At 44.3% G+C, this 19,222-nt stretch overlaps 2 protein-coding genes across 2 annotated transcripts in view; both read right to left on the bottom strand.

Moving 5' to 3' along the window:
- The window catches only part of LOC109408294 (ATP-binding cassette sub-family G member 5), a 75,232-nt gene that overhangs the window by 6,415 nt on the left and 49,595 nt on the right, over positions 1–19,222 (bottom strand). The window lies entirely within an intron of this gene.
- LOC109400482 (uncharacterized) lies at positions 964–18,594 on the bottom strand. Its single transcript, XM_019672995.3, has 2 exons — positions 17,857–18,594; positions 964–2,926 (listed from the first exon to the last, which is right to left on the bottom strand). The coding sequence occupies exons 1-2, from the start codon at positions 18,124–18,126 to the stop codon at positions 1,025–1,027; spliced, it is 2,172 nt and encodes a 723-aa protein (XP_019528540.3). The 5' UTR covers positions 18,127–18,594; the 3' UTR covers positions 964–1,024.

Here is a 19,222-nt window from a genome sequence, read left to right on the forward strand (position 1 = left end):
CTTCGGGGCACACTGAGGCACAATTCAATACCCGTTGGCACACTGAAAATAATTGGCACAAGTAAAGATGTGCTCAACGACTCCCCCTTGCTAAAGAGTGAAGCCAGGCGAATCGAATTAGTCATTAATGTGTCGAAGACAAAGTACATGATGGCAAAGGGCTCCAGGGAGGAATCACTGCGCCCGCCACCCCGAATTTATATCGACGGTGATGAAATCGAGGCGGTTGAAGAATTCGTGTACTTGGGCTCACTGATGACCACCGACAACGATACCAGCAGAGAAATTCAGAGGCGCATTGTGGCAGGAAATCGAGCTTACTTTAGTCTCCGCAGAACTCTACGATCGAATAAAGTTCGCCGTAACACGAAGTTAACTATCTACAAAACACTGATTAGACCGGTCGTCCTCTATGGGCACGAAACATGGACCCTACGTGGACCAACGCGCCCTTGGAGTTTTCGAACGGAAGGTGTTGCATACCATCTACGGCGGAGTGCAGATGGAAGACGGGACATGGAGAAGGCGAATGAACCACGAGCTGCATCAGCTGCTGAGAGAACCAACCATCGTCCATACCGTGAAAATCAGGAGGCTACGGTGAGCGGGTCACGTTATCAGGATGTCGGACAGCAACCCGACTAAAAATGGTTCTCGATCGAGATTCATCCGACCGGTACAAGAAGACGTGGAGCACAGCGAGCTAGATGGGTCGATCAGGTGGAGGACGATCTGCGGACGCAAAGTGCGGAACGGGAGATGCACAGCCATGGACCGAGTAGAATGTAGACGACTTTTACGTACAGCAGAGGACACTCAGGCCTTGATATCTGATTCAATGCTAATCAAAATGGCTGTCGAAATGAAATACAGAAGAAACCAGTGTATGAGAAGTTCGAGTTGTTGTAGAATGAATTCTTGTCATCATTTCTAAGCCCTAACCAATTGAAACACCCGTCCATCTAATCTTCATATAAATAACACTAATCAAGTCTTTTATTGTAATCAGAGAATACAGCGATAATCACGGCCCGTTCTGGTTCAGGTAGAGCATCATGTCGATTTCCTCCTCGCGCAGTACGGCTCGCTTCTTGAGGAAATCGCGCTGCCCGCCGCCCGCAAAACGCAGCTTCATATCATCACAGGCCGCCGGAATGTTCAGTACCCGCTGGCAGAGTTTCTTCAGCAGGGGGAATGCATTTTCGTTGCGCCAGTACGATAGCACATCAATGGGTGCCTCCAGCTTGACGTCCACGTACTGCCGGATTTCGTCGTCGACCACATCGGCCGATTCGACTTCCAGGGAGACGTCCATGAATTCGTAGAATTTGGTCTCCTTGCCGATCTCGACGTTATTCTTCTTTCCGCTGGAATAGAGCTTTTTCAGCTGCTCGATCCCGTCCTGATCGCGGCGCAGTTGAGCTTTGACGATCGCCAAGGTTTCACTTCGTTCGTCTTCCGACAGGAAGCGCAACCCCTTGAACTTGGGATCCAGGAAGACCGCTATTTTGTGGTAGTCGTGCAGCTTCAAGCTTTGCTTGATCTGCATCTGGAATGCTTCTTTGATGGTCTTCAGGTTCTCGTCGTCGGTTTCCTCCACTCGGAAGTGTCGCTCCAGTTTCTTCTTCCAGAGCACCACCTCGCTGATTGTGACGTTGCCTTCCGAGACGAGACTTCGGATCGGTTCTTTGAACGGGGCTAGGATCTTCCTCATGGCGTCTTCCTCATCGTCTTCGTCCGAGAAGAGGATCTTGTCGACGTACTGTTCGCTATCGAACTTGAACATGTCCATGATGTTCTTCATGACGCCCCAAAGGGCCGTCACTACGCACGGTATCAGTTCGAAGTCGTCGCTTCGGACGTCCAGCTTGGTACCGTAGACCAGCTTCAGAGGTTCGTTGTGTTCTTTTTCGATCATGTCGACGATGATCGAGGGAAGTCCTTCTACGAAGGACTCCAAGTCTTCCACAGGCACAGTCTTAACGTTGATTTTGCGGAAGTAGTAGTCTTCCGCGACGGTGTAGGAGTTGATGGTGGCGAAGGTTTTACCTTCGGCTTCGCTTCGGAACAGGTTGAAGCTATAGCTGAGATCACAGTCCACGAGAGCTTGGTTCAGCTGGATGCGTGCTTGCTGGTAGATCGTGGGTAGGACTTGGTCCATCAGTCTCGTGCGATCGGCCAGAAAGGCAATGTCCTGCTGGCCGTAGTACACCCCTATGTTGACCAGCATTTGAGCAAAGGTTCGAAAGCTGTGGCTGTCGAAGAGGTCCACGCTGCTGAGATCTTTGTACAGGAAGCAGGCCTGTTGTCGAACCAGATCGTCTACCACGTTCGTGGGCATGACGGTCGTTTGGAATTTCACAGCATGCGATGAGGTAGATCCGACGGCAGCGCTGGCCTTCGACGGGAGATTCCTGGTGGACGGTGTCTGCTGTTCGATCTTGACTTCAACGCCGGACGGAAGTTTGATTTTGCATTTGTGCCGGAGAAGGGATCCGGTACCGGTGCTGGCTTTGTGCAGAACTAACCAGCCGCACTCGAGACAGCGAACGTAGTTCTGTTTGACTCCTTTGTAGTACATTGGCATGTAGCGGGCCCAGGTGCTATTGTTGTTGTGATGTTTCCGGTAAACGAGGTCCGGATCCTTTTCGGTAATCTTCTGCTCCAACATGTCCTTGGTGAGGATGTTCATGGGGGTGGGTTTGAACAGCTGGTCGGACAGTTGGTAGGCCAGATTGCCCATCTGTTGCAGCTGGAGAACTTTCTGTGATGCGCTGAAGTGATGCTTCCGGAATGTGGGTTCCTCCAAACCACGCGAGTGGGTTTTGATTTCGATTTCCGGTTCGTGGGGGGCTTCGTCGTTGGAGAAGTCCTCCAGGACCTGGGCAAGAGTGCTGTTGGCATCGAGGGAGACTTCCGAATCGGGCTGCGGATAAGGGGGGAATTATGGGTTGATTACAGGGAACTTCCTTGGGGTGGGAAGTGGAGCGTGAGACGTCATAGCAACTGATTGAACGTGACTGGTCGAATGCGATGCGGTTGGTGCGGAAGGTAGATACGAATGCGTAGTCTTATTAGTTATCTCCGTAGGATTAGGACTCATTATTGTGTATTTCAAGAGAGCTACTGTATTGATGAGTAGGGTGGGGCGGGGCAAGATGGGTCGCGGGGCAAGATGGGTCAGTGCCATTTTCGGGCGCATTACTTATGTTTTGATTATATTAATAATTTTGTTAGATGACCAGCATGAATATACAAAAATTTGGAGCATTGATTGAAAAATTATTCACTCTCATTGGAATTAAAAAATAAAATGGTTTTTAGCCATTTTTCTTATGCGATACATTCCATATAATCCCCATATAAACGGCCGCGGGGCAAGATGGGTCACCTTCAATTTTGAACGTATTTTTGGAGCATTCCAAAGTTATTTATTTTTTATTACAAGACTATCTTATAAATGACTTCAATCAAGCGGAATGAACGCTCAAAATTATAACATAAAATTATGATATTTTTTTTAGTGAAAACATCGATTTTCAAGTCACCTTAGAACCACTCAAATCGTAAAGTTTTTTATATTAAAAATAAATTTATAAAATGTTCACTAGTAGCTCTTGTTTACTCAGTATGGATATGGAGCATATATGAATGCCGAACAAATCTCATATTTTGACGTTTTTCGTTGAGAAAATGTGAATTATTTAAAATGTGACCCATCTTGCCCCGCACTTTTTTCACGGTGCAAAATCGATCACTTTTTAAAATTGCTTGTTTAACATCATATTTTGTATTTAATTAACTTTTTATCGACTTTTTGCATAGCTAACTAGTGTAATAAAGAGTAGCGGACGAATACAAACCAATACGATTTGTATTTACAAAGTTATGGTGATCCATCCTTAGGTGACCCATCTTGCCCCGCCCCACCCTACATAACCCATTATAACGTGTTGGTTTATCGAATTAAGATAAAGATACTTAGATTTGTAAATAATATTTTGGCTACATTTTTTTGTCGTACACAGATCATAATTTTAAGCACAGAGAGCTACTCAAAAGCAACTAAAAATATTTCTACTGATCTGGCAGCACTGAACAATTGCAGGTTGCCACGCGGCCTGATTCGGCCGATGAGGTCGTGTAAATCAACCCCCTGAAGAAAGCGTTAGTTCTTGAAGCCGCCGTCTTTGGTGGGGCGCCACGGGTTTGTTTACATAATTTCAGTCTGTTGGCCAATCTGCTACGTGCGGAAGCGAACTTTGTCGTGCGAAGATAAATTCGAATAACGATCATTTCCACATATTGATCAATGGGTTAAGTGTTCTTTGTTAAATTTACAAGACGCACAAGTATGAACATACATTTAGCCCATTTAAAACAACACTTAAGTCAATTAAATTTGAATGTCGCACCTGCTCCAACAGAAAAAATCACTGTGTTTTCAGCCTTATGCAACCGCCGATTCAAATCAGCACCACGTCCAGCACCATATTTTTGGCTTCAATCCAGTTGTATGTGGAAGACAGGGGTTGGTGTAAATGTCGATTGACAGGTGTCAAAACACAACAGGACAGGAGAATAAATACCAGGTGAGTGTAAGAGAGAACAAAGACGTCATCCAAAAATGTAAACAATAACAAATAGAAAAAGTAGTAAGAGTATTGCGCGTAAACCCCAAAATTTTATTCCCACCTTTGGGTTTCCGCGCCGAAGACCCAGCGCCAGATTCGGCGACAAAGAAAACTGACAGCAGTCGCCGGACAGTTGGCAATCCTGATGTTTGACGGCGGCCGCCCGGTAGTCATGGGAGTGGATTGTTGTCACGCAAATAGATCTTTTCGCTAAAAATGCATGTGTATTGAGTTATTGTTGACAGATTTCTGCAGTGTTAGTGTGAAATTCAGCGATTTTCTGTATCGCGTTAGCCTTCGCTGGAAGAAAACGTCATGTTGTTCAGCGAAGCAAGGAAAATTTTCAATGAAAAAAGCAATAGAAGATACCCAGTGGCAGTGATTCTGTCTCTTTTATTTATCAATTGTGTTCAAACGCTTCAAACACAAGAAGTGATTTTTGGTGGTGTTTTTGGATGACACCACGGCATTAGGTGCAGAACGGACATTTCGAGGTTAGCTTTAGCATGTGTAGAAGAACCAGGGAAAAAATGCGGTTGTTTTACCGAGGCTGCTTCAAATCGCGGTGAATGAGCTGCAAAGCGATTGTGATAGAAAAGAGACAGAAAAATCAAAGAAAAGCACGACTTATTATGAGGAACAAGGAACAGGCTGGTTGTAGCCCGTCGGAATAACTCTGGGGGCTTTTTAGTGAAGAATGAGTGGGATGCTGTAGAAAGAGTGAGCAGAAGTATCGAAAGTCAGAGGTACATACATATTGAACAAAGAGAACGAACGAAGAAAATGAAGCAAATGAAGGGAAAAAGTAGTGAAGGAAGCGAAAGATAACAGTAAATGAAGATCAAATCAGCAAGCGGAGAGGAGTAACACCAAAGAGAAAAAGCCTCTTCTCATGCGGACAAACATCCGTTTAATCAGCATACGGAAAACCCCAAACTGCAAGAAAGTATACAAAGCGAATGATCCAGCTTGCCAAGAAATGCAGCATCAAAAACAAATCTATCTAGCGATGAGAGAAATACTGAGCTCGTTCAGCCAGGCAGAACATTGCTCCCCTTGCTTTGCCAATCCTTGTGATCAGTTAAACGAAGAAATGTCTGGAGGATCGGACTCTAGAGCTCCTAGGGTCATATCAACCAAGAAGCACTTGTTCGCTACGGAGACGACGGAGACTACCAGAGGTGCCACGAAAATATTACCAATGCCACGGATTGAACACGGCTGATCTCATTTTTGCGAAAGGAGTTCCTCGCCGAAGTTTGATTTGAATCGATCCATGGGTGGCACATCTCAAACGTCTCCACGAGTACCAATAACTGATTGAAATGTCCCAGGACATCCTGTAAATCATCGTTGATCACGAACAACCACAAGAAGAAACATGAATACATGACAAGAACTTGGACATTTTCATGCTGGATAGTGGAAGACTTCAACGGACACCATAGTACCTGAGACTCATCATCACCATACTACTCAAAGCGAAACGCAGGTCCCCAAGATTCAACCCTCATCCTGTTCATCGACGACTCGGCTACCTGTACGACAATATCTATAGTCAGAGTCGCGCTTGTTGATATCTCTTTGACGCTTGGCTGGGCAAGCAGTTAAAATATTTTGGGATGGCATTCCAGAAGAGTTTGGCAGCAATCATCTCTAAATTATAAACTAGAAGTTGGAAGCGAGATTTCTGTAATTTAAGGAAAACAATTCGCATGACCAACTAGAAAGCAGTTGAAGTAATCAACAAGCCAAAATTCCTGCACGATCAAGCTAGAATACAAAGCATTTTTGAAGACTGCATCCAGGAAGCAAGTTTTATCTTAAGGACAGACTTGTAAGAATCCCAAAATGGCCGTCACATTGGCCGACTTTGGCACCTCTCGCGGGATTTCAAGATGTTTGTCCCTAAGAGGCAAAAAGTCAACAAAAAGCGCTGGTGGATCATACACGCCAAGAGGCTCCACAACACAAAATGAGCCCTGCTTAAGCAACGTTTTCAACGCAAATGGACTAGAAGTTGCTCTTAGAATTATCATTAAGCCAAAATCAAAGGTATAAGGTTTTACGACAGTTCACGGACAGAAATGCTGTCTGGTCGATATAACTTTTCTCATAGTTCTATCAAGCTTCAAAGATATTCTTGGTATAATAGCTTCAAATGGTTGTTTCACAATGATTTGATGTTCGCACCAAGAATATTTTTCGTTTAAATCAACGTCATTGAAGATCAACCATCCAATGCCTCAACCAAGCATATATCTCATTTCTTCAACCCTTTGGCTGCTGTCTACTCAGCCACAAAGAGTTGATGTATTTGTTCATCATGGCGGCGACAGTTGTGAGAGACGAGTTCAATTCCGTCGAATTCTTTTGAAATCTGTGGGTATGTAAGTAACTAAGTTTTACTTCTATGAGAGTGTATTTTAATTATTTTGTTTTCAGTCAACAACAATGGTATTTCATAGCTGAAAATTGATCGCGAAGAAATACAAGCTCCTCGGCGTCCTCCACGTCTAGCGAACATAGAGCATAGCAGTGGATGACAAATTGCCTCGGACTTTAATAATCATCACAAGCCAAATAAGTTCTAATATCCGTAATGTAATTTAATCAACAATTTTATCCTCGCGTTTATCCGAAATAAGGGTTTTCAAGATTTTAGAAACAATAAAAACATCACTTGAACAACTCTCAGTGTATGCAACCATCCGATATAGTTAGTTCAACCCTGAAGTTGAGGGACAAGTTAAGCATAAACATGCTTGAATCCACCATGAGAATAAGTGAGCTGTCAAACCATCAACCATACATTTTGTTGATGTAAACATAATATGGTTGAATGAACTATATTTCTTACTCTAATGAAATATTAAATTCTGTTCAATTCAAGCTTCCATTATTCTTCGACCTATTATATTATGCGTGATACAATCTCAAAAAAGGAATATATAAAAGTCAGTGCACAAATATGCTTGTTTGGGACCGTGATATGATTGACATAACTTTATATGTATTTTTCTCCGTGTTCTCAAAGCCTCTACAAGAATCATTAGTCATCAAAATGTTACTTGGGTACTGTTCATATTTCCTTGGCACATATATCCCAAATGGAGGATAACGTGCCTCTGGAGCCGACCTTCTGATGCTTGGGTGCTAAGTACAAAAAAAGATGGGCTTGACTGGAACGGCTTATCCGGAAGATTTAATTATTATCTTTATTAACGAGATTTTCAGCTCAGGGCTGGTTCATCTGGAAGGTCAAAAGCCCTTACTGCTCTCCGAATGCCGGCTTAACACACCCAGTCCAAAGGAAACCGGAGACAACAGTGAAAGATGTACCGGGGTTTATGATCCACTACTGCGAAAACATTTTTTTGTTTCTTTTTATTCGGGAATTTTAACTTATGCTAATTCTTCACAAACTGCGAAAACAGATTAAAGCGGACTGGAGCAGCTACGTCTGAAACCATCTTGGATTTGCAGAGCTGCGAAATAATGCGTCCAAATCGGCTGCGACGGTGGCAACTACAAAAAGGATACAAGAAACGTTATCCAAGAGTGTCCTCCAGTAAAGACCTTTAATCCTATTGGCTTAACCAGATTTTGCCCGATTTTCCTAGACTTCATAACTTGAAGTAACCATCAAATATGTGTAAGCGTAACAAGTGATCAGACAATTTCACGAAAGATAAGGAACTGCTTTCCTGACCTGGCCCTAAACCGCCAAAGCGATGGCCATCCCAGTCCCCAGCTGTCCCATGGAAGTAGGCCATTACGCCTCTCGTCTTGGCCATCACGATCCTGTAGGCGTCACCCCACGGATTTGCATTCGCACTCTGATAGAGACCCTCGAAGCAGGCCTTTTTGCTTGCCCTGATTTCGGTCTTCAGCGCGGCTTTAGCGTCCTCAGATCATGCTCGCTGCACCCGCCGCCCAGCCCGCAGGCAGGCGCGGCGCAGACCTACAATCGCCTAAGTTCACCAGTAATTTCTAGGGTGTACTCGCCTAGGCATGGAGCGTCTCCTCAAATACCTCATCGTTGAAGTATGATATATTCCATTTTCGAAAACTTGGACTTGGCCTAGTTACCTCTTCCTCCGCCCACTGCTTGCTGTTGCTGTAGTGTAGTTGATACTGTAGCGAACCGCCAGATGGTTACTATGAGTGAAGACATCATCTACAGTCCAGTTAGAACTGTTTGTTAACGTCGATAATTGACCCTTCTTCATTCCGACTAAATGTACTTTTGGTAACGACACAAGCGAGATCGACATCTAGTGGCAGTGCACAAGATCCTGCATTGCCAGTGCCTCTACCTCTAGCAGGATCTGACCCCGCTGGTTCGTACAACGGCTATCCCATTCCAAGGCCCAGGCATTGAAGTCACCCGCATTTACCACCGGCCTTCGCCATACAGCACGGTCGTCATAAAGTCTAGCATCTGCGTTAACTGCTCGATCGACCACCGCGGAGGCGCATAACAGCTATAGAAGAAGACCCCATTGCCGTTGGCGACCACGAAGCCCTCGTAAGTGCTGAGCTGAGCTGCGTCACAGTGGTTCATGTTTGGCTACGTTACCTAGTGTACAGTGACTTGTCAGCTGAGGCTCTCCTGAATGCCGAGCACTTTGGGCCTCCCATCGGGTGCTTGCTGCTCATGGATTTCCCGGAACAAATCAAGCACTTGGGACCTTGTGAAAGCTTGTGACACTTAGCCTCATGACTTCACCTCCACATCACCTACAGAACTGGCTGCTGACGAAGTCATAGCAGACCCACAACTTGTGTCCCCCTTCCAGACATCTGACACTAGCCTCCGGTGGCTCGTACAAAGTCAGTTGGCATACTTACTAGCCCACCTTGAGCTTCCTTATTTAACGGACTTGTTAGCGTTTGCCACAGGTAGCTGTACCAAGGTTACCGATCTCTCTGCCGGACCCATACGTAGCCAACCAGGTACGGTGGCCAACTGCACCTCGCACTGTTGCTGCAGTACCGTGACGAGCTCTTTCGCGTCAGTAATCTCGTCTAGGTTTTCACTTTCAGAGTCGCCTACATTGTTAGTGCCCTTACCTCGAAATCCTCGCCAAGGATCAATCCATTTGAGCGAATACTTCGAATTCTGCGAACATCGGCTCCAAGATTCACGAGCTTGGCATCGCTTCTCATCGCTTCCAAGACCTCTGTATATTTAGACTCGTCCGACTTAGATGACGACCTCTCTCGCGCTGCCCTCCTACGTGTCTTAGGCCTGGTGTCCCTACGGTACTGCACCTACTGCTGCTTCTTCTTCACTCCACTAAAGTCCAGGGAGCGTCCTCCCCTTGATCCACTCTAATCTGTGGTGGCTAAGGGCCTATCAATGGCCGCAACCCCCAGTTCCTTTCAATTCAGGACCGGCCGGCCTTTTCAGGACCACAATTTTCAGCTTTTCGTGACGCCTGGCTGAGGTCTGACTTACCAAGGGTATGTCTATAAACTAGACTCCGAGAGGGAAGGGGGTTTCTGGCCAAAGCCGACGGTCCATACAATTTCGAAAATTTTGTATGAACAACAGCCTACGAGAGGGAAAGGGAGGGTCTGAGATGGTCAAAAATGAGTCTACGTAGTTCATGGACAGCGCTTAACCTCCTAGCCTTACGAGCACCGCCTAGTAGTCCCTCCCTTGACGAGTGCATCGTTCGCTTCTGCGATTACTTGTCCATTTGGGCAAACTTCGATACCTTCAGCTCTACGGCCTCTGCTGCTGCTGCAGTTGCAATGAGTTTGTTAAAAATACTATATGCAAAAACATGAAATGTTCCAATTGGAATTCTAAATTTACTGTCAATGTCATTCCAATCGAGCAGCAGACCTGTTACACGCGCTATAAAGGCATTGCTCAGCAGCATCATCCTCATGATGCGGGAATCATCATCAGCAAAAATTATCAGATTTCGTGACTTTTGCATGTGGACTTACCCACCGATGAATCGAATTCATCGCGGACCGAGAATTTTGACACTTGAGCGGGGCCGTTCCAATCTGAATTTAACGACTCTGATTGGGAATGGCCCCGCTCTAGTGTCAGAATTCTCGGGCCGTGATGAATTCGATTCATCGGTGGATAAGTCCATAGTGTCTTTACTTCTAGGCTGAGAAAGACATTCGAAAACTGCAACGTCAGACAGACGTCAACAACCCATCAATTGACGTTAAATGAACGTAAAATTCATTCCACTGTTCATTTGGGCTAACATGGCGCATCGTTTTGACGGATAGCGGTGCGATAACTGCAAATTTGTTGCGCTTACCGGACTTGCAGTTAAAAAGCATTGCTGTTAAATCGCTTGCACCGACAGAGCGTCTACTGTAGTCACTGCAGTCATTTCAATATATTCTTGAAGATTCACTCGTTATAATAAGTCACTTCCGTCGTTATTCGACTTCTGAAGAGGTAATACATTTTCTGAAGGAGGTACAATTTCAGAAGTTTAGCGGTGCACTTCGCATGGTGCACAGTCTAAAAACACCTTTCCAGGCGATTTTTTCAAGAATTTTTCTAAGGGTTCTTCAGAGATTCCACCATTGATTCGTTAAAGTATGCCTTAAGGGATTCATTCAGGAATATCTATGAGAACCTCTCCGGGGCGGTCTAACTAGGAATCCCTCTTCTAGCGCATGCTCTAATGATTCCTCAAGATATTGCAGTGGCTGTTAGGAGAAGCGTGTACATTTCCGTTACTGAGGACACAGTTTCCAATATCACATGTGCGTCATATACACACGGTATGGCATGTTTTCGGCTTAAACACTTGGACAATGGATCTCTCTAGCAAACTTTTCACGCAGTTACCGCATCAAAACAAAGTCCCCGTTAATTTTCTGATAATGAAACACTGATCGTCTAAAAATCTCCTTTTAACATGTCCCTGGCAAGTGAACACCCACTCCAATATATGCACATAACCCAACAATTTAAAAATTCCTATTTCTGTAGTAATATCTGAAATCAACGGGCGTCTCGTCCTGAAGTGCACTATGTGCACTGCACAGGTTGAGAATCCTGAAAAATGATTCCATAAATTTTGTGTATCACAATTCAACATTAGTATCATCATTCAAGTATTCATCATTAGTATCTTCAAGAAAAAGCAATAGAGGGTTGCAGAGAGGCTTTTTTATGGGTTTCGGGAGGATTTCCAGAAGATGCAAAGGATTTAAAAAGGGTTTAAGGGGGTTCCATGAAACATTCATAAGTCTCTTTCGAGGGGTTTCAGGGTATCGAGGATATCTAATCTAATCTCAAGAAGTTTCAGGGGTCTCAGATGGTTTGATGGGGTATTTCGGGGCATTTTACGGGGTCTCAGGGGAGGTTTAGGTGATTTCAGGATGACTCCAATGGAATTACCGTCTACCCCCGTTGGTTTGAACGACACCTCATGCAAACAAACGGGATTCATTTTCTAATTTGAACTTCTAGCAACCCTGTGGGCATCGAAACATACACTGATGGTAACCCTTTTTGCTGTTTTGTTTTGATTATGCGTTCTGTTTCACCCTGTTCCATAAGCAGAATGACGTTTGAACCATTTTTAGTTTGAACGATGTGCAGATTAGAGGGGGTCAATTTAAAAAGTGTTCAGTTTAGATGAGGTCAAACCAACGGGGGTAGACGGTAGAGGGCCTTCAGGGTTTTTTTTTTTTATCTGTATTAACGAAATTTTTAGCCCTAGGCTAGTTTATCTCGGGACCCTCATTTTGCGAGTTTGTCGGGAGTAGGATTCGATCCCAGGTCCTCGGCGTGATAGTAAAGTTTTCTAACCATCACACCAGGCCCGCTCCACCTTTCAAAGGGTTGATGGGGTGTTTCACGTGGTTTTTAGGGGACTGTATGAAGTCTGAAGGGGTTCCATGGGTATCTGACGGGATCTCAGAGACGTCATAGGATGCTCCAGGAGATTCCAGGAGGTTTCTAGGACAATTCAAGGGATTTCAGGGGCGCTTCAGGTTGTCTACAGGGTGTCTACTCATAACTCAAAATGAAATTCCCTTAGTTTTTTTCACAGGGGGAGCGACACTAGTTTTGCCAAGCCAAAAAACCTCAAAAAAAAAGCTGAAAAAAGCCCAAAAAAGACGCTAAAACTCGCAAAAGTTTTGCGGGTTTTACCGGGTTTTTGCGACTTTTTTCGGCTTTTTTGGGGGTTTTTCGGCTTGGCAAAACTAGTGTCGCTCCCCCCGTTTTTCCAGATGAAATTTTAAAAGTTTATAATTCAAAAAATAACCCAATTTTTTTAAAAAAAGTATAAAGGGTGACTAAGGGTATCATCGGCAGGTTGGTTCTCTTCGTCATGAGGGATTTATGTCGGCCAAATTGTCTAAAACTTGATCATTTTCAGCTTGGTTGGGAAGGATTTGATGCCAACTCTGAGTACAACAGCTGAAACCTAGGTTTCAAAAAAAAAAAAGCAACCATAACAAAGAGAACAAATTGCCGAAAATACGTAAGTTCCCCTGCTCTTCAAAAATCTTTCCAGATTTCTGAGCGTAATTCCTGGAACTTCTTACAAAGGAATCCTGGCTTTCCGCAAGATTCTTTCACGAGATATCTGTTTGAGTACGTCCCCATATTACTTTCAAAAGTTTTCCGATATACTTCCAGAGATTCTCGCTGAATTCTTCCTGAAGATCCATCCAATACTATTCAAAGTTTCTTCAAGAATGTCGTTGGTTGAGCCTCGTAGCCATGCGGTTAGAGTCCGGATGGATGAGGGCTCGATTCCCACTCCGAGCGATGAAATTTTTCACGAGAATAGCTTGTTATCCGTATCCACTCCGTGTTCAGTATCGTTCAATCGATACAGCCGACGCGACGGCTGAAGCCAGTGTCCGTGTCTTTTTTAGTGGTTCTCCGGGATAGCTATCCAATAGTTTATATCGGGATTTTTACCGATAGTTTTCAGATATTTCTCTTGTTTTCCTCGCGGAACTTAGTCCGTAGATACTTTCAGGATTCCATGAGGTATTCAGAATTCCCCCTTGGATGTCCCTAATATTTCTTCTCGGGATTACTATAACCTAGAACTTTTTTCGAGATGTCTCATTTTATCTCCGGTTTCTCCTGAAGTCCCTGTCGAGATTTCTTCAATAATACTTTGCGGAGTTTCTGGCAAGATTTTATTTGAATTCCCTCGAATATTTCTCCAGGAACTTCCTATAAGGTATTTCGTAAGTTATCTCAGGAGACATTCTGAGGAAAACCCGTAGAAGAATCCCTGCAATAATTTTCGGAGAAACCCCTAAAGGAGTATCCAGAATCTCGGGATAATTTCTGGTAAAGATTGCTAGAAGAAATTTGGGAATAATGCAGAGAATATCTGTAAAAAAAATCTCAGGTGGATCACTGCCAGAAATCTGGTACAACTACAAGGAACAGCCTGGCTCTGAAAGAATACATGAGAAGAATTCAATGAGAAATATCAGCAATAACTCCTGTGAAAATCCCAGCAGGCACTCTGGAAAAAAATCTAGGGCAAATTCAGAAAAATTCTGAGAAGCATCTCATGACCTACATCGGAAGGAATCTTCTGAGAGAAGTTCCAGGAGATACTCCGAAAGAAATCTCAGGTTAAACATCAAAATAAACTTCGCGAAAACTATTAAGAAATTCCCGTAGGAGACCAGGAAGAACATCTCGAAGAAAGCCCAAAGCAATTGTTTGAAGATATCACAGGAAAAAAATAAAAGAAATCTCCTGAGGAACTCTTGCAGTAAATTCGGGAAAACTCCTTCAGAAACCCTTAGAGGAACTTTAGTAGAAACCTCAGGAAAAACTCCTTTAGCAACTCCGAAAGAAATTCTGGGAAGATCTTCTGGGGAAGTTCCAAGAGGAACACCGGAAGAAATCTTGAAAAATTTCCATGAGGAATGCCGAAAGAAATTCCACGATTTATCCCGACAGAAATTTTCATAGAGTATTCGGGATAAATTCTAGTAGAAATCCTACGAAGATTTCTTTGAGCAAAACACTGGAGGAACTCCGGAAAGAAATAGCATCCCCGTGAAAAACTCCAGGAGAAATCGGTTGGAATTCAGGAATCCTGGAAGGAATCCGGAAGTATACCTTTCCGGAAAAAAATCAAAATGGAATACCAAGAAAAACAGCGTCAAAAATGCGGAAGGAATTTTATAAGAAATCCTGAGAGACATTCCAGGAGGTAATTCTAAAGATGTTCCAGAAAGAAACCCTGACGGAATTTCTGGAAAAAATCCTTGTAGTGAAATTTCTGTATGGATTTTTACTACCAGGTTTTTATTTATTCATACGACCCAGTGTTTTTTTTTATCGGAGTAAAATTTACCTGAATACTCAATATATTCCCTGAGTATTCCAGGTTTTTCCCTGTTAAATAAAATTCCCTGAGGATTCCCGGTTTTCCAGGTTTTTCCAGGTAGTAGACACCCTGGTCTAAGAGGGTTTCAAGGGGTCCCATGCAGTGTTGTTTCAGGGAGTTTCAGGTGGATTCAGGGCAGGGATTGGAAATGTCATAAAAATGCAATTTCGCTATTTGCTGATTCCAATGCACTTAGTCGGAAATGTGAATCAGCGACACCATTGATTATCCATAACTAATCAGCGTTATGGACTGGTGATGCAAACAGACATAAATTTACAAGGGGTGTAAATAGAAAAATGTCATGACATTTTTTTCCATGAAATTCCGCGACACCTTCCATCTTTGTTCAGGTGTCTTGTCTTCAGGCTATTGCAGGAGGGTTTAGGATGGTATAGAGGGATTCAGGTGCATTTTAGTATTTCAGGGGGTTTCAGGTACGACGTTGGAAGTCCTGAATCGCTCTGAAGCACACCTGATACCTTCTTCTTTCAGGCTATCCTAAAAACCCAGGAAACGCTCTTGGCGGCATCTCAAACACTCATTTTCTAAGATGAATTCCGTGAGAAATTCCGAATGAAATCTCAAGGGGAACTAGAGGAGGAAGCCCGCAATAACATTTAAGACCCAGGAGAAACTCTAGACAAAAGCTCATGAGATCTTGTTGAAGAATTTGCCGGAGGAACTCCTGCAAGAAATTTTTGGATGAAGTGCTGTAGAAAACCCATGTAAAACTTCTAAAATCCTGGGGCAAACTTTAGTGGAGATTCCAGGAATAACTCCTGCGGAAATTCTGGGAGAAATCAAGGAAAAAACTTTTGGGTAATTAATTGCAGAAAATAATTCAAGTAGAATCCCAGAAGAAACAAACTGTAAGAGAAACCCCGCGACAACACCTGGGAAAAATGCAGAAAGATAACTTTGGGAGAAATCGCGCTAGGGACTTTACCTTTGAAAGAAATCGTAGAAGGAGATCGTGCAAGATCTCTTTGAGAACCTTTTTTTTCATAATTAGTCAGCATTCAGGAATCCTGGAGAGTTTGGACGAAGGAATTGCGAAAAGAATTGCTTTAGAAAATGCCGGCAGGAATCTGGCACAACCTCTGAGAACCTAGAATACTAAGAAAAATGCCGTGAAAGGAGGGAACCTTTCAAGAACTTTGGAAGGCATTTCAAGAGGTATCTCTAGAAGAGTTTCAGAAAAAATCCCTGATGGAATTATTCGAGCAATCTTTGTTGTAAAATGTATCATAATAATCAACTGAGTTCAGAAAAATCTTTTCGATTAGTTCAATAACAGGTCATAGCCAAGCTTGCTGAGTTAGACCTGCTCTCAAAAGCTCCGTAAAATGAGCTGGAAGATTAGAACCGTAGTATTCTGGCATGAATCTCTACCTACGCTTTAAACACATCATTTGCATCAAAAAAGCACATACTTTGTTTCCCACAAACCGAAACAGCTCCATCCCCCATCCATGTTTGTTTGTGTTTTTGTTTTGTTGATCACGACATTACGTCACGAATGTGACCCGTTAAGTCAAAACACATTCTCTCGCTCACCTGAATTCGGTGAGCGTGAGAGAGACCGCCAAACATGAGAGAGAGTGAGATTCCGATGAGGAAGTTTGTGAGTCAGGCAGGAACTCACTCTCCCTCTCTCCTGAAGCGCTCTCACGAGAAGGAGTGCACTCCAAAGTAAACTAACACACTATTGTCGACACAAAATGAGTTAGAAGGCAAAATGTTCAACGGTCTAAAGATTGCAGCACAAAACTTACGTTGAATATTTGTAAATAACAAATTTGAGCCTTGAATTAGAATTCAAATTATATCGGAGCATCTGAAGATTGCTTATTTGATAAAAACTATTTCCATTTATATTTTTCGAAGATAAATAGACGACTTTATTGCATTTACAATTTTAGAAAATAAATGATCAAATAGGGTCTCCAGTTAGCCTAGTGATTAAGGCTATGGATCGCCAATCCGGAGACGGCGGGTTCGATTCCCGTTCCAGTCGGGAAAATTTTCTCGACTCCCTGGGCATAGCATATTATTGTTCTTGCCTCACAATATACAAATTGTGACAACGGTGTAGTGTCTTTTTAAATTCAAGCCATGTCAGGCTAAGAAAGCCCTTCAATTAGTAACTGTGGAAGTGCTCAAAGAACACTAAGATGAAGCGAAGCAGGCCAAGTCCCAGTGCGGACGTAGAGCCATAGAGAAGAAGAAGAAATGTTCAAATCCTAACTAATCTTATTTCCTTCAACATTTAACGAGACTCAAAAAGCGCTACATTCGACGCACCTTTGCATTATTCTACATTCACTTTGATTATAGATCTAAAGCGCAAGTTTGCATTGATCTTTTTAAGGGTGTACTTCACAACAAACCACCTGCTCTCTCATTCACTTCTTACAAGCTCTCTCTCAACCTCTCCCTCACAGTGTCACGTATTCGCTTGAAACCGTATACGCAAACAACCACCGACAGAACGTTCTGTCACGAACCCTATTCAAGGGTAGTGGTAACTCTCTACCGTCGTGTCGACCACTTGTTTGCGTTTCATCTCTCTCCAGTTAGCAGCAGCACTACATATAGTTACCCTCCCATCCCCAATGCATTCGCCACACTGCACCTCACCTTCCGCAACCAACAACTCTTCAACAAACCATGCGAAACAAGCCGGATAATGCTGGCAACTGCTTGTTCGCTTCGCCTCCTCCTTCGAGTCGACTTTCACAGTTTCCGTGCACGATGTCAGCCATTTTGGAACGGCGAGCTTGAACACGTCACGAATCACGCTCCACTTTTCACACTGTTTTTTGTCAGCGGTAATAACTTACGTGTATATCCGGATCGCTGGCTTCCTCCTTGATTTGATTGACTCCGACCGGCATGTAGACCATCGCGGACGGTGACTGGATGGTGCTGCCTCGACTGCCCCTATCCTTGCTGTCACGTCGCACCGTCGTCGTCGTACCTCCTCCGTCTATGCTTTTGCTCCGAAAGTCACGTACTGCCGCGACCGCTCCTCCTCCGGCTGCTGCTGCTCCGTCATCCATCAAGGTGGTCGAAGATGCGGACGACTGCGTTGGCTGATCACGTCGAATCATCTTCCTTGTTCTCGCCCGTCCGTCCAGTCCAAGTCACGAACCGTTCACCACCGCGCAGCGATGGTTCGATGACACACCGCGGAAACAATCAAGCACACACAGTTCACAGTCTTTGCAATTCTTTGCCGTTCTTCATCCGCTGCTCCGACGGCTCTGCGGTTCTTGCATGTCCAGTTCTCCGCGGCTCCCCTTCTTCCCACACGCTTCTGCTGTCACGCACGCACACTCCCTAACTCCCGGAAAACACAACTTCTCACACTAGAACAGCGCCCAAACTTCTCAGGCAAAACGTTTTCCAGCAACCGCAACACGACTATTCCAGCACGCTCCCTCCGATCGACTGACTGACCGTGAGAGAGTGAACGCGGATAGAATCGGACGACGCGACGAGCCAGAGCCGCCAGACGAACGAACGAACGAACGGTGTGTGAAGTGAGAGTCACGTTTTACCCCTCGCGCGCGCTTCCTCGCCTTCGTAGTCGGCAGTCAGAACCCACCATCACAATCACGTTCCTCGCTGCGGGCCTACACGCGTAGCACGCGATTACACGAATAAAGAGCACAAAAAAGCGAACGGACTTACCACGAAGACCGGTCGGGCGGTAAGACAACAGCAGCCACGCACTTGAAGAATTACATACAGGTACAGGTAGATACGGTACAGACAGACGACGAAGAGGGATTCTTTCAGGTGAGTGAATGATGCTGGAATGGAAGGCGAAGCGGTGCTGGCTATTCTGTGATGGTATGAGGAAGTACCCAGTCTAGACACGAAGCGAGGTGAATGGTTCTGTGTAGTTCTGCACAAACCTACACTGTAGAACTCAGCAGAAAGGTAGTGAGCTGCCTTACCTACAAAAGGTGGAAAAAAGGGAAGAGATCGAGTATGTTTCGGCTTCTTCGTGTGGTGCGGTGCGATAATGCTTTTCATGTTTCAGCAGAGCTGAAGATGAAGCCGAACGCCGGAGGGGAAAGAGGAAGCACAAAGCAAGTGTACAGAAGAAGCACGAACGCGAGTGTGAAATTATTTCGTGGAGCTTGCCACGATGAAGGGTTGCCAGTACAGGTCGAACTCTGTTATCCTAGGACTTTTTCA

Source organism: Aedes albopictus, chromosome 1, assembly GCF_035046485.1.
Source record: "Aedes albopictus strain Foshan chromosome 1, AalbF5, whole genome shotgun sequence".
In the NCBI taxonomy this organism is placed as follows: Eukaryota; Metazoa; Arthropoda; class Insecta; order Diptera; family Culicidae; genus Aedes; species Aedes albopictus.